At 37.9% G+C, this 15,272-nt stretch overlaps 2 protein-coding genes and 1 long non-coding RNA gene across 5 annotated transcripts in view; 2 read left to right on the plus strand and 1 right to left on the minus strand.

Annotated features, from left to right (window-relative positions):
- The first annotated feature begins 3,836 nt into the window (after window positions 1-3,836).
- Window positions 3,837-7,340, plus strand: LOC108244187 (cytochrome c oxidase copper chaperone). Of its 3 annotated transcripts, none has more exons than XM_017430144.3 (4): window positions 3,837-3,943; window positions 4,982-5,107; window positions 5,191-5,300; window positions 7,141-7,340. In XM_017430144.3, the coding sequence occupies exons 2-3, from the start codon at window positions 4,989-4,991 to the stop codon at window positions 5,273-5,275; spliced, it is 204 nt and encodes a 67-aa protein (XP_017285633.1). In that variant the 5' UTR covers window positions 3,837-3,943; window positions 4,982-4,988; the 3' UTR covers window positions 5,276-5,300; window positions 7,141-7,340. The 3 variants fall into 3 exon arrangements, with proteins under 3 accessions (XP_017285633.1, XP_017285631.1, XP_017285630.1); XM_017430142.3 differs by having other exon boundaries at window positions 3,843-3,947; XM_017430141.3 differs by having other exon boundaries at window positions 3,852-3,963.
- Window positions 7,341-9,414: 2,074 nt separating this feature from the next.
- popdc2 (popeye domain containing 2) overlaps window positions 9,415-15,272 on the plus strand; it is a 20,192-nt gene continuing 14,334 nt past the window's right edge. The window contains exons 1-2 of the mRNA XM_017430115.3: window positions 9,415-10,267; window positions 12,232-12,340. Coding sequence (XP_017285604.1) covers window positions 9,774-10,267; window positions 12,232-12,340 — 603 coding nt within the window. The 5' untranslated portion in view covers window positions 9,415-9,773. The remainder of the gene's footprint in view (window positions 10,268-12,231; window positions 12,341-15,272) is intronic.
- LOC119617128 lies at window positions 13,414-15,231 on the minus strand. Its single transcript, XR_005233310.1, has 2 exons — window positions 13,855-15,231; window positions 13,414-13,776 (listed from the first exon to the last, which is right to left on the minus strand). It is a non-coding gene; the product is annotated as an uncharacterized LOC119617128 (long non-coding RNA).

A 15,272-nucleotide genomic window follows, 5' to 3' on the forward strand; every position in this document is an offset into this window, starting at 1 on the left:
ACCTGCTTCTCCTTTCTGGGTCACGGGAAGCTGGTGCCTATCTCCAGTAGTCACTGTATGAGAGGGGAGGACAGGTTGCACATCTATCATAGGGACACATAGAGACAAACCACCATTTACACTCTCAGCTAGGGACAATTTAAATACAATCAATGCTAATGAAACTAAATGCAAACATTTGAAAATGTGAATTAAAAAACTTAAATATTAAATTTCATACAGTAATGTGAACTTGAAACTATGTTTAATTTTAGCCATGTCAATTAATGGTGACAGCATTGGCCACTAAAAAGCCAATTTTTGGCCTCCTGGGGAAAAATAATGGAATTAGGGTTATTCACATTATTTTCCAATTCATCAGGAAGTATCTTCCACTCCTTAGTTAAATGAAAACAGATTGGACAAAAGCTGATATTTGGGATTCTATATTACCCTCTCACAATGCATTGCATCACCTGTTCTGAACAGAGCTGCACAAAAACTTCAAGATCATCAGTTCAGACAGTTGTACACAAGTAATTTTTGTTTTCAGATAAGTCATCACTGTCACGATCTAAAGGAAAGCTTGGACCCAACGACGCAGGCTTTCACAAGGACTCGAGAGAATATGGTTTATTAATAAACTACAAAACACAAGCAAAACTAACAAAGTGACCAAGAACACAAACACACAGAGGCGAACTAGACAGGGTATGGAACTGCAATAGCAAATGGCTGAGTGAGGGAAAGACCACAGTATAAATGGACTGGGAACTGATAAGATGAGTAGAGACAGCTGGCTTAATGATAATAGGGAACAAGTGTAGGTGGGCATGGACTAAAGAGCATAAACGTCCTGAGGAAAAGTACTGATGGAGATAAGCAATTGAACACAAGGATAATACCCCCAAAAAAAAAAAAAAAAAAAAAAGATAAACTTCCGGACAACCACTTTGCCAAGGTCAAGTTAAAAAATTACTCATAAATAGACAAATATAAGATTCTATTTAGGTCTGTTTTTGTTGAGATTATGCTCTTACTTTAATTTACTTATTGTTTGTGCACTTTAAGCAGGGATAGTCAGGATTGCAAAGTTTTGCTGGTGGTGGTTTGTTTGCAGAAGCAGAAAAATGTGGGAACATCCGCTCTGCAGGGTTCTGGCATGATTGTATTTTGCAGATTACTATGCATTTTGCAAGCAAATGTTTGTTTGCTGCATGCCAAATACTGACGAATGAAAAGCTTTTTTCCAGAAGACGCTGCAAGCTTTCTGCAGACGGTAAAAGAAGGTGGCAGATGGTCAGGACACCCTGACTCTTTACTGGGGACAGCTTTCAAAAGGGAAGATCAGAACAAAAACATTGTTTAAATAAAACTTACATTTAGGAGCCACTACCTGTAAAACCAAAGATTGCGGCAGTGCATGTTTTAGCCGGAGGTGTGTATCTATCACACAGCAATGAACAATATGCTTACTTGCTGGTTTATCTAGCACACAGCTGGTCCTAAAAGTGGAGTAAGTGACTCAGTTCCTCTGCTTACGCATTGCTTTGCTGTACTGATGCACTGTACACCACGGAGACAAGTGGAAACTCACACAAACGACTACAATTTTCTGTCCTTCTGCAATAGACATTTTTTATATTCCAAAAATCCCAGATCACTGTTGTGTACTTTAGATTGCATCTACCTGCAGCAATATGTCTTTTATAACAGACAAAACATAATCAAAGGTCTTGGAATGCACATTGCTGACCACTTTTCATGCCAGAGTTTTAAACTAAGGTCGTATTCAGACCTGACACATTTGGTCCGCTTTAATCGAAGCAGAGTTCGTTTCCAGCGTTGGTCTGGACTTTTTGTGCAGGTGTGAATACAGTCATCAAACAACCGGACCGAGACCCGCTTTTTGAGGTGGTCTCGGTCCGCTTCCAAACAAACTCTGGTGCGGTTCGCTTCTGGTGTGAATACAGACCGGACTCGAACCGAACTAACTACGTAAAGCATGCGCCTTTTTGGACTTCACGGGCCATCGTTGCTAAGCATCATGGGACAAATAACATTATTTGCTTCTTCGAGTTGCGGCACACCTGTCCAGGGTGTCCCCCGCCTCTCGCACAGTGACTGCTGGGGATAGGCACCAGCTCCCCGCGACCCGGAATGGAGAAGCGGTTAAAGAAAATGGATGGATGGATGGATGGAGTTGCGGCACGCATTTGCCGGCGCAATTCCAAAATTAGAAGTAAAACGTCATTAAAACGACGTTGAATGAGCTGCTCTTGAATTTCAAAATGGTACTGTAATTGTACCAACAGAACGAATGTGCACATAACAAATACTGCGTGCAGGACTTCCATCTTTATTTCCGGGTCTGTGCTCTGTGCTCCAACCGCTGCCCCCGTCTTTCTGTCCAATGGGAGCAATGACCATCACCCACATGGCTTTGTTTATAAATTATAGTCCACTTACAAAAAAGCACAATGTGAATGCAAACCGCACCAAACGAAAAAAATAAAGTCCACTTTTGGTCCGGACCAAACAAGCGGACCAAAGGACTTTCCTGGTGTGAATACACCCTAAGGTCATCTTATGATGAGAAGGAACAGAGTTATAGATGTGTATGTAGTTGTAGATGATGACGATTGTCAGTTTCGACCACATCATTTTGTAGCTCAGTATCTGTAAAACTGAGTTATACCTATTTGTGTGTTTGCTAAGGTCGATTAGCATCTTGAATTGGGTTGACTCCATAAGGTCATCCAATGATTACTTTCTGAAAGTTCCATTAAACCATCCACTGGTTCATGAGATATTTTGCAAACAGACATACAGATGTGACTCCGATAGTTAATGCCAAAGTTTTAATAAAATATATCGCACAGTTAGCCTTTGGAGTATAAGTTGGACTTAATTCTTAGCTAAATTAACTGAGTTATAGCCCTTTTTGTGGTTTCTTTGGTTGATTAGCTGTGGTTGCCTTCTTTAATAGGGTTGACTCAAAATGTCAGTCAGTCATAGATGTTCATACAGTGATTACTTTCTGAGAGTTTCATTGTAATCTGTCCATTTGTTCATGACGTATTTTGATAACAGAAAAAAACAAAACAAACACACACACACACAAGCAGTTATCGCCCAGCAATAAAACTATCATAGTGAACTTCAGCAGTGACTCTGCTACTGTTCATGCACACCCTCACAGCTGCAGCCAGTTTAGGTAATTCGGACACAGGATGGGGCAAATGCTTTGAAGGCAAGGCCAGAGGGGATGTATGAAACATTGTTTAGTTGTAGTTATTTTGTTTTTCTTCCTGCCTTGATAGCCTAATGTTAGTGTTTTAAAATAAAAAAAGTACAAAGGTATTCCATAAATTAAATGCCTTATTTTTTTAATATAGAGATAATCTAAATTTGCTCATCATAAAAAAGCTTTTATGCTTGGTGTCACAGTTAGCAAAATAAGTAAATTGTTTGTCTTTCTGTTCCTTTCAACAATTATTTAGCAATGAATGAATAAATAAATTACAACAATCTGAAAAAAAGGTTTTTAAAAATAAATCTGTTATGTCTTAGCTTTTTTGTAGTTAATTTAGTTATAACTAAATAAAGTCTAAATAAAATTTTATTAAAATTTTTTTTTTTAACATAAAATAGTAGTTCCTAGGAAAAAAAAATGTATCCATCAAAAAATATTATTTTGGAAAACAATATTCTGTTTTAAAAACATTTATCTTACCATTCATTTATATTAGGCATTCGCTGTGGGCTCAGTTATGTACATTTTTGTCCCTTTGCTGCTCTCCGCGTTCTCGCCTTTTGTGTTAACTTACTACATTTCCCAGAGGCCTCGACTGAAACGTAAAGTCACGTGAGAACGAACGAAGTGAACACGTGACCATGTTGTCCCGCATGTTCGTTTCATTTTTGAAGGTGAAGTGTCCGTTAGCGTGACAGTTCCGTACAAGTGAGTGAGTATTACACAACGTGAGTTTACGTCGTTAATATTCAACAGGGGGTTCAGTATGTTGTATACATTTAAAAGCAGTGTTTATTTGCTACGTAATGAGCGTCAGTGCGAATGTTTTTGTCAACACTGTGTTAGCTAATGTTAGCCAACTTTATATAATAGTTTCGTAAGGTCGCTTAAAAGTTATTAAAACGCTATTGAACCACAAGACAGCGAAGCTGTAAATAAATTCACGTTTCGTCACTATATGAGGACAATTGGACTAGAAATTTGAAGTATTGATCCCGATAGTTATCCGGTTTCTGTGCTGCATGTTCATGATGAGTTCACCTTTTCAGGAGTTACATCACTTCATGTTTTATGTCTGAGTGAAATACAAGGGAACTAACAATATTTGAAATGAGTAGACTAGTTAGTAGCTACATTCCGTTTATAACGAAGGGCTTGGTCTCAATTATGTAGGATTATTTTTTAATTACTTGTGGGGCATTGTTACTTATAAATTAGAATCAACAAACAAAATAAAATGTAATGTAGGTGCATCTTTTGGTAGCTAAATCCTGGAAAACAATCAGATCTTTTCTTTTTTATAATCCGGGCTTTTTTGTATGAGCTGAGCAAATCTTCTAGTGACATTTGAACCTGTGGAGATTTAACATTTTGCTAATAAATTATTTGACAGCAATCATGATGTGAGCTTTGTAATCTGGAGATATAATCACGAGTCATTTTAACACCAGTGTTATCACTTACATTAGTGATCACTGAGTACTTGGAAAAGGAGCACCTGGAAACATGTAGGATCAGGCTTTTTGTTGTTGTTCTTCACACCTGCTCCAACATGTAAGGTGCAGGGGAAAGGTGATTATTATTTCCTGTTCCAGAGAATATTAGGCGACGTGCAGACAATCAGAAACTTGTCTTTTAAATTGGAAAACGATGTTGAAAGTGTATTTTTTAGATTATGCTTGTTCCCACACTCAACACTGCGCATCCTCCAGTTAACGAACCTTTCCTCACATGTCTGTATTTCAGCATAAAGATGTCCTCCCTGTCTGCTGCCAGTGTGGAAACTCCTGCTGTGACGGCGGGCGCAGCTGAGCAGAAGCCTCTGAAACCATGCTGTGCCTGTCCAGAGACAAAAAAAGTCAGGGATGCTTGGTACGTACCTTGCCAGAGAGATGAAATAAGTTTCCATTTTTGTACCTTGGAAGTAATTCTCACCTTGTGTTTGTTTCCACCAGCATCATTGAAAAGGGAGAGGAGAACTGCAGAGACCTGATCGAGGCACATAAAGAGTGCATGAGGGCTCTTGGATTCAAGATTTAACCACTGATTTCTTTTCTGTGTGTGCGTAAGTATTAAACCATTTCCTTCTACATAATTTACAACGTCTAGATATTTGTGGTGCTTTAAAAATGTTTTCTTCTAAAATACACTCAAATAGGATGGAGTGAGAATTGAACGTTTTTAATTGACTTTGTTTTAGGAGCGTTTTGGCTTCTACTTTCAGCAAATCAGCTACAATAAGTATGCTACAGGGTTTCCATCAATTAATATAAAAGTTGTATTTGGGCACAGGCTGGTGTGAGATTTTTTTATGGTTTGATAACCTTGAGCAAAAATACCACATATTAAAAATAAAATTTAAAAATGTATCTCATGATTGAACTAGTTTTATTTGAAAACAGTCATGCAGCCACTATTATTACTGCTGCTTAAATATCACATATCGCTATAATATTGATTATTTTATGTTATTATATGTTTATTTATAGTTTTGTGTATCTGCGCATTAAAAATGGAGATTGCGAGAACTTAAGTGAATGTGTTGAATATTTAAAATTTTGAATCAGTCCTCTAAAATACCAGAAAGCTATCAGGTTGTTTTAAAAGATATTGTGATTCAAAAAATAAAAAATATAAAATAAAATAAAAAATATATATATATATTGCACACAAAGATAGAAGAACACAGTGAAAAAAACTAAATGTAGTTTTACATTGTTCTAAAGCAACATACTTATTGCTCTAAATATTACTTTTTTCCTGTCACACGCTTTGTAATGTTGAAAGCCTGATATTCCTCACAAATCAGCCTTATCCGTCTGTTTCTCGTGGTCAAAACCATTTTCAAACAGTCAGCTTTAACAGAGAAAACAGTTTTATTGGTAATTCTTGTCCTTTTTGCCATTGGCGAAATGACAGCTTTCAGCAACAGATGCCGGAAGGGGGGGAGGTGGGGTGTTACTAGATACAACTTGAGAGACCCCCACACTGCCTCTGGTAATTCACTAAAAGGAACTTAAACAGCAGGACTAGTCCGGTGGAAAACTGTAGGGATTCTGACACCTCATCTTTTTAACTCTATGGTACACCGTGGAGCCTGAAAGCTGCTCGTCTAGTTCTGTTAGCTTGTTAAAAACCAAATTCTAATTGAGTCATAATTTATGCAGCCAGCAAAGTCCTTTCCATACATGTGCAAACCTGTCATGCATGAATAATAAGGTAGTTTGCCCTCATAGTGTTTGCATTGAATTAAATAAGTGGAAATGATTTCATTAATTCGTTCACTGAAGGGACTAAAACAGGGGTGTGTGGGGCGAGGAGTTCATCACATCCTGCACAGTAAAATAATATTTTTGTTTTGTTTCCCTTTAAATATTTCTTGTTATGTTAATTCTTAAATATATTACCAATAATTTTAACTTTAATTTTTAAATTCCCTTCTTCTTGTGAATGCTACATTGTTTAAAGAACAATCACGCTATGGCAGTAAAATCCCCTCCAAAAGCCCTGTTTCTGTTTATAGAACTGTGAGCAGGAAACTTGAAATAACATGTAGTTAGTAGCTGGTTGACAAGCTTGGGCCACTTGTGCTTTACTGAGTTAGTTTGTGTGCAAACAGTTGCCTTCTTGTTCTGTAAACAATAAAAACCTTAATGTAGTCAAGATACTGTTGGTAAAAAACACGTTGAGAAATGAAACCATCTTTCTGCGGGCTCAGTTTTGTCTCTAGACTTTCTTAGTTCATTCACTGACTGCAGCGTCAGATCAAACGTTATGGATCAGGGACCAAAAGTGGTTGGAAGTATAATGAACTTTAAGTGAATTCCCAGAATTATTTGACAGAGGAGTTTGTTCGACTAAAAAAGGCGACCTTAAAGCTGTTTGTGTTGTGCTCTCTCCTGCAGTGGGATGCAGCTGTGAGTGGAAGATGACCCTGATACTCCTTTCTTTTTCATGCTCTTATTTATACCTCCACTGGAAGGGAAATGTGATTATGAAGCACTTCAACTTTATGAGTGAAAAGTTGTTTTTGTAACTCTGTAAAATCTGCTGTGTGAATGTCTTAAAGTCTGTTAGAAAAATAAAATAAAACAATTCTATGCAATGAGAGTCAGAGTTATTTGTGATGTGTTCATCTGAAGGTTTTGTGTTGCACTGAAGCGGCTGCTAGCCACAGTTGCTGCTCCTGGTATGCACTTATGCTTAAAAATAACTCCTGACCCTGCAAAGTCAATACTTGGCATATCTGCATTCTTTACTGTGTGGCACTGAAGTGGGCCTGATTGTGAACATCTACTCTCACACCACTAGAAAATGTACTTAAATGAGTTGTGTTGAAAGGTTTGTTCCTGCAGATTCACTTATTGAATCACTTTAATACCAACACAGCCGTCTCATGTTTGACTAAAGTTCAGGAGTCTAAACTTTGATTTAAATGACAAATAAAGCTCTAAAGAGGGTACATATTTGCTCAAACATTATTGGACACTTTTACACAGAATACTGAATCTAAATGATGAGAAATTTTTACAAGTCCTGTAGATGATTAGCACTTATGAGAATGCAATCAAATAGATGATACCAGTTTTTGTCAAGAGCATTTTAAAAGACCTAAAAAATAAAAGTCAAACATCTTTTTTTTTTTTTCTTAGCACATAACGGTTGTGCATTTTTTCTGTACTTTATTTAATCAAGAATTAAATCCACTTCACTTCTATGAAAACTAAGTTTTTGTAGTTTTTTGATCTGAGCAGATTTGAAAGCTGAAATTGTAAACTTCTGTTTACCTGGAGTGAGTTTCATCTTGACAGTAAAGTCCTTTTATTAAAAAAACAAAAGGATAATTAAGAACACACCCAGAACACTTCAGTTTTTCAATTTTTGCATTTGTAAAGATAATTTAACAATTGAGTGAATATGTGAAATGCCTTTATTTTTACTGAATATATTTGTAGCCATGTTCAATTTTATTATAAGGTGCAGTTATTTTTATGTAAATCTATTTCGCTAAGTTTTAATACGAATCATTTAAATGGTTTAAATTGACTTGTATTTTGTAAGAAACTAAAGTTCTAAGTATTCCAATAATAGTTGTCACTATCTAATTACACCTTCCTTCTGTTGGATTATTCAAGTCATATCTCACATTGCTATTACAATTGTTTCTAATTATGTAATTTTTCATTTTCGGTTACCTTTATGTATGAAAAAAATAAATAAATCAATTGCCACATAGTTGTAATACACACCAGACCACAGCAAATGCCTAAAGGGATTGTTCAGATGCTCGGAGGAGTTGTTACAGCAGTCAGTATCTTACCTGCAGTAGCAGTCAATCAGCATTATTAGTGTGGAATATCAGGCAGAAGTTCTCAGTAAAAATGAGCTAATAGCTTGTTAGAGTGAGGCCAGTTCCTAACAGATCATCTCAAAACAACTGTGATCTAAAAAAATGTCCTAGTGGTGCATGCAAATGATAACACTGATGTCACTTTTGCATTTAGGCTAACAGGGGTGTCAAAGTCAGGTTCTCTGGGCTACTGTCCTGCAAGTTTTAGTTGTTTCCTCGCTCCAGCACGCCTGCATAAAATGGACAATTGACCTCCTCAGCATGGCACCAAGTTCTGCAGAAGCCTGTTTATGACCCATTAATTCAAATCAGGTAAAGCAGGGAGACATCTAAAACATTTAGGGTTGGAGTTTGAATTTCCAAAATAGTTTATGGTTAATTTGTCAAGGAAATAAAACGAAGAGACGGTGGTGGAACTGTGAGTGGAGTCCGGACTGAAAGCTGGATATGCGAGGCTGTGCTGGTGTTAGAGGGTGTTTACACCTGAAATCTGACCTGCACTGCCGTCCTATTTATTTCTGCGCATCTAAACATGCACCAGTGGAGCCACGCTCGTGGGAGTGAATTGCACTCATTAAGTTTGGGGAAAACTCAGCTTTAGGTTTGTGTGACACTTCCTCTCCGTGAGTTTGTTCTAATACAGCCCGTTTCTTCCGCCCCGTTTCCTGTCCCTGTCTTTGTGTTATGTTAAGTAGCAGGCCTGTTTTCTGTCCACCACTCTCTCCTCCTTGGGTTTCAATTCCAAACATGGTTATCCTTCTAGGGCTCTGTCAGCAGGGCACCCCCTCCCTTACCCCGTCCCTTCTTCTCCAGCTGTTGACTCCTCAGTGCAGGCCGGTGGCTGAAGAGAACAGACAGAAAACAAGAAATACAACAGGAAAGCAAGAAGGCTAGGAGCCAGAGGACAGAGGACAGGACACATGATGAGAGGTGGAGAAGAGACCCATTCCAGCTGTGTTTTTGTAACGAACAGAGCCGTGAGAACTTCTTCACATTGAAGAATTTTCCACTGTACGGCAAGGGAACAAACATTTACTTCTGACATTTTTATTCAATGTCAGCTGTTTACCTATTTTTTAAACCAGCTGTAAGCATAGAGATAGCTCTAGATTTAAGTGGCTCTTATTACTTTATTTAATTTGTGCATCGAAAGCCTCCTTGCAGTTTGTCATTTCTCAAGTTTTAAACATGAGTGCAGACAACTCGACCCTGTGGGACGACCTGTTCTCTCCCCCTATCTGTGATGGCTGGAGCAACAACACAGAGGGGGCCATCTACCACTTGGGCAACAGCATCCTCTTCCTGGGCTACATGGGAGGCAGCGGGGCCTACGGCTGCCTCTTCATCTTCGGCTTCCTGTGTCCAGCCTTCCTCTGCCTCACCCTGTGGGGCTGGCTGACCATGTGTGGCCTGGACGTGTTCACCTGGAACCTCCTGCTGCTGCTGGCCTGCCTGCTTCAGATCTGCCACCTCCTCTGTAGGCTGCACCAGGAGGGCATACGCAGTGAGGAGCTCTCCTCCCTCTACCAGATGGTCTACCAACCGTTGGGCGTGCCCGTCCAGGTGTTCAAAGAGATTGCCAAGGCTTTTGAAGACAAGGTGGTGGAGCTGAAGGCAGGAGAGGTGTATGCTGTAGAGGGCAAGACGCCCATCGATCAGCTCTCCTTTCTGCTGACCGGCAGGTGGGGAGTGTGTATGTTTGTGTGTGTGTGAATTATAACACCAATTCCAAAAAAGCTGGGACATTGTGTAAAATGTAAATATCATATTATCATGTCAAATGTTTAAAAAATGAAATAATTTTAAATTTTATGGCTGCAGTCATCTCAAAAAACATTGGAACAGGGGCAACGAAAGGCTATTTTGCAACTAATTACATCACTGTGCAACATCTGGTCACTAGACCATCAAAAAAAAATATTTTATTATATATATTTTATTCCAACTTTCTGAAAGGTGAGGTTCATCAGATCTCAAAGTCCTAAAATTTACAGTAGAGAAATGCTGTAAATACAGTATTTTTGTCTCTGTGACTCATAAAGTGCGAGTCTCTGTGCAATCTGGCAGCTGATTAAATGATATCTTTGTATCTGCAGCAGGAGGGTGGATACTGACTGATCCCTTCACTTTAAATTAAATGTTGACCACTGTACTGACAGCTCTCAACAAACAAATGCCTGTATAGTTACATTTCTAAAGTGGTAAGATGTTACATAGCTTAGTTTTATGTATTTGTTTTATTGATTGACTGTGAAGTGGTTGACTTCTGTTTTGGTCTGACTTGTTTTTATACGTATATTTTGATCAAAACTCATGTTTGATTAGAATTAATTATGAAGCAAACAGAAACTATGTGGGCTTCAAATCATGTATTTGTTTGAATGCTTCATCTCAAATCAGTGAGCACTGAACTACGATTGGAACTTTTTTTTGGAACTTGATTGGTATAAAGTCACAGCATGGATTTGATTCCATTAGGCCTCAATGAGCCTTTATAATGAGGTGCAATGGAAAACAGACAAAATAAACATGAAAAACAAAAGTTAATTGGTTAGCATTCGTTGAAGAAATGGATATCACCTGCAGCATTTCATGTCAGAGTTTTAAACTAAGATCATCTAAGGATGAGATGGGACAGAATCAAACCTTGAAAATAAAGTTTGGTGTGACCTCATGTGATATCACAAGATCTTATTCGAAGTATGCACCATGAATGACTCTCAGCTACTACCTCACCAAATTTTAGTTCAGTATCTGTAAAGTGTATTGTATAATCCATTCAATGATTCATGAGATATTTTTCTAACAGACAAGCAGGGTTGATGACAGCAGTTTATGCCAAGGTTTTAAGCAAATATGTTGCACAATATTGAGCACTTGGGGATCAATCTCAGCTACTACCACACCATATTTTAGCTTAATATCTACAAAATTGACTGTGTTATAACCATGCTTGTGTTGGCTAAGATTGATTAACTGTGGAGATCATCTTGAGTTGGATGGACTCCAACAATTAGCGGTTGTAGATGTTAATCCAATGATTACTGTCTGAGAGTTTTATTAAAATTTGTACACTGATTTATGAATTATTTTACTAGAACCACAAACACACACACATTGAAATATTTTATAGGCTGTGCATATAAATTAAAATAATCCCACAGCATGATGTTGCTACCACCATCCTCACTTCACTGTGAGGATGGTGTTTTGAAGGTAATCAGATGTGTTGGCTTTGTCGCATTTTCTTTGACTGGTAAAATGTTTAGTCTTAGTGTCACCTGACTAGAATTTTAGAATTTGAGTCTCTTAGATAAATAAATGTAGAAGGTATTTACATAAAACAAGAGTAAATTGTTTGCCTATAGAATGAGAAGATTGGAATCACCAATTATACATATATATATATATGTAAAATATTTTTACATAAAATGTCCTAGAAAAAACATCCTATCAGACAAAACTGTGTTTGCTTGATTGAAAATATTTATTTCATATAGTTTTTACCTTTTGCAGTGAATACTTTTGGTCTTTCTGTGGATACCTGAATGTCATATGGTTACATCAAAGTCATTTTAGGATTTTTTTCTGATACTTTGATTTAAAGTTCAAAGTAAAACCCTTTATTTCTCACTCTCCCTCTCAGGATCAGGGTGTCCTTGGAGGGTCAGTTCTTGCATTACATCCACCGACACCAGTTCCTCGACTCTCCAGAGTGGGAGTCGCTCAGACCAAATGAGGAGGGGAAGTTCCAGGTATTGTACTCAACGTGCGGGTTTTTAAAGGAAACACTGCTTTAACTTCCACATGTGGTTTAAAAATGATAGTTAAGATCTTCTGGAGTGGATTTCTGTGGAGAGTTTATGAACAGTTAATATTTAACTTTTTGTAGATACCTCAGTCTGAAGGAACAGGTGACTGGCTGGCTAACAGCTCATCCAAGAAGGGCTGAGACCAAAGTGGATTATTGCTGTCTTAGGACAACTCCAATCTCAAAAACTCATACCTGTTCATGTTACCCTTATTTATTTATATTGCATGATTATTTTCATAGAATTCTGTGAGTATATCCAAATACCAGCAGCTAGCTGTAGCACTACCGGTGCAGCCTGAGGATCTGAAAGTGCCTGAACGACTATAAAATTCATGAGATAGCAATCGTTTAAAAATGGCTGAAATCCTCTGGTCTTGGTGCTGCTCAGACTAATTAAACTCAATCTTTCCAAACTGAGGTTGTTAAAAATAACAAGATAGATAAATGTTCATAACACTTCCACAGAACCCTACTTCAAAAGATTTAAACTATTGTTTTAAAACAGAATTCAGGAAGCCTGTGATAGTAAAATCAACCTGATGAGGTGAAAGGGATGAAGAAGCTGTATGTGAATGCTTAGTTATTTAGGGAAAGTACTTGTTCTTATGTTTTACATGTACTGATGTGTCAGATTAGTGCAGTTAAAGTAGGAACAAGGCTTATAGTGTCTTGTTGGGTCTTTAGGTTAACCATATTTACAGCTTGTATGCTGTGCTGGGTTTTAACTTAATGGACTGAGAAAAAAGAGAGTAATGCACAATAATTTTCTGAATTTGCTGTTTATTTACAGAATTTTTATTGAAATCATTTGTTCATCTAATGTCCTAAAAAATAGATGTGTTCAATGGGTCATTCAAAATATGTGAAATTATTTGTCTACTTTTTGCACATTATTTTGATCGAAAATATTGCAGCGTTTTTAATCAGACTTTTTACTTAAAGTAATTTATGTCAGGTTTCTGAGTAGTTTCTATTGAGCAGTCCGGCAGCAGACAGACACAGGAGACCAGGTGATAACGGTAAGTGATTTATTTACAGTGAGGGAAAAATATTTACAGGAACGGGAATCGGGATCTGAAAGAGTGAGGGACACGGCAAGTATGGAGGAGAGGAACACGAGAAATCTAAGAATGGTAAGTGATGGTTGGTAAGTTAAGGTTCTTACGACTGGGCCGAGAGTCCAACAACTCGAAGAAGCAAGCGGTGGTGAGTTCAGGTTTCAGGATGGTTGTAGTGATCCTTCCAGTGGTGAGTAAATCCTTCCAGGTGACAACGTGGAGCAGACAGACAGGCACGGGAGAACAGGTAGGTACTTTGCGTTGACAGGAGTCTCAAAAAACAGAAACCAGACTGGATCCACGGGAACAGAGGTATTTCCTGAGGCAAAAACGGAACAGAGTTAACCAACACAGGATTACAAATGACTAGTCTTTTACAGAGGCTCAGCGACTTTACCACTAGTAGGTAATGCTCCAGCGCTGGTCTGGTTCCTGCCGACGCCTTAAGTACACCTGTCCTAGAAATCAGCCAGATCTCTTGCAGGTGAGGAAAGAGTGTTGACGAGACGTCAATCACCCGTCTGGCCACGCCCACCAGGAAGCACTCACACACACCAACAACACAGTCCCAAAACCCCAAGATCACCACAATTTAAAGTTGTCTTTATTTGAAAAGATTCAAAATTACATTACATATAACAGAAGTATGTGAACCTTTCAGGATCTGGTATGACCACTTGTTTTGGGTCCTTCTAAAATATTTACTTGGATTAAGATTACGGCTTTGACTAAACCTTTATAGAATGTGAGTTAATATTCGTATATCTTAGGTTGTTCTAAGATGAAAATTTAAGTTCACTTCACAAACAAATGTCTTTCTTTTAATTTTATTTTCTTAGACGTTTCTGGTTAAATTCACATTTCATAATTCATAAAATTACTTCCAAGCAAATCTGATTTAAATGCAGCAGAACAGGCCCAAACTTTGATACAACCTCCACTGTACTTTATGAAAGGAAGATGCTAGAATGCTGTGTTTTTATGTTTCTAAACACGTCTGTCCCCATTTTAATCTTTCTATAAGTCTAAATTATTCCTTAGTCATTCCCACCAGCCTTCAGGCTTGTCTATATGATCTTTTAAAAAACAAACAAATAAATACATATTTTTAAATAGATATTTTTGTTGAGATGAGTGGCTTTCTCCCTGCAGCAAAGCCATGCAAAGCTTTGCTGTTCAGTGTTCTCCTGATAGATGACATTAGACAATGTGAAAGAGGTTGTTAGTTGTTTAGATTATAACCTGGGTGTCAGTGTGACCTCAGTCTAATACACACTTTCTCCTTGGAGTGATAAATTAGTCATGGTAAAGGTAAAGTTGTTCTTGAATTTCTTTGTTCTTTATATGTTTGTCTTGTGACCATTGTTAAAGTCAATAAAACCCTTTTTAAAATGTTTTGTGAGCCTTTCCTATCTTATGTGAGTGGTGAGCTCTTTTTACACAGATATCTAATGTGTTTCTAGTATTTTCATAAAAATATGCTTCAAGACTCAGACTTTCAATTAATACTCATTCCACTCAAAAAGACCAAATCCACACTGCTAACAGTCAAACATTCCAACAAATATTTAAAAAATTACTGCAGTAAAAAGTGTGAATTATCTTGTCCAGGTGACTCTAACAGCAGATGAAGACTCACGGTACGTCTCATGGCGTCGCCGGCGCCTCTACATGCTGATATCAAAAGACAGCTTCGTCGCCCGCCTCTTCTCTGTCATGCTAGGATATGACATCGCAGAAAAGCTCTACAACCTCAACAACAAGCTGTATATAAAGAGCGGAGTGCTGCTGGACATCCGCTTGCCAAGCCTCTAC

The sequence above is a fragment of the Kryptolebias marmoratus genome, linkage group LG6, assembly GCF_001649575.2.
Source record: "Kryptolebias marmoratus isolate JLee-2015 linkage group LG6, ASM164957v2, whole genome shotgun sequence".
In the NCBI taxonomy this organism is placed as follows: domain Eukaryota; kingdom Metazoa; phylum Chordata; class Actinopteri; order Cyprinodontiformes; family Rivulidae; genus Kryptolebias; species Kryptolebias marmoratus.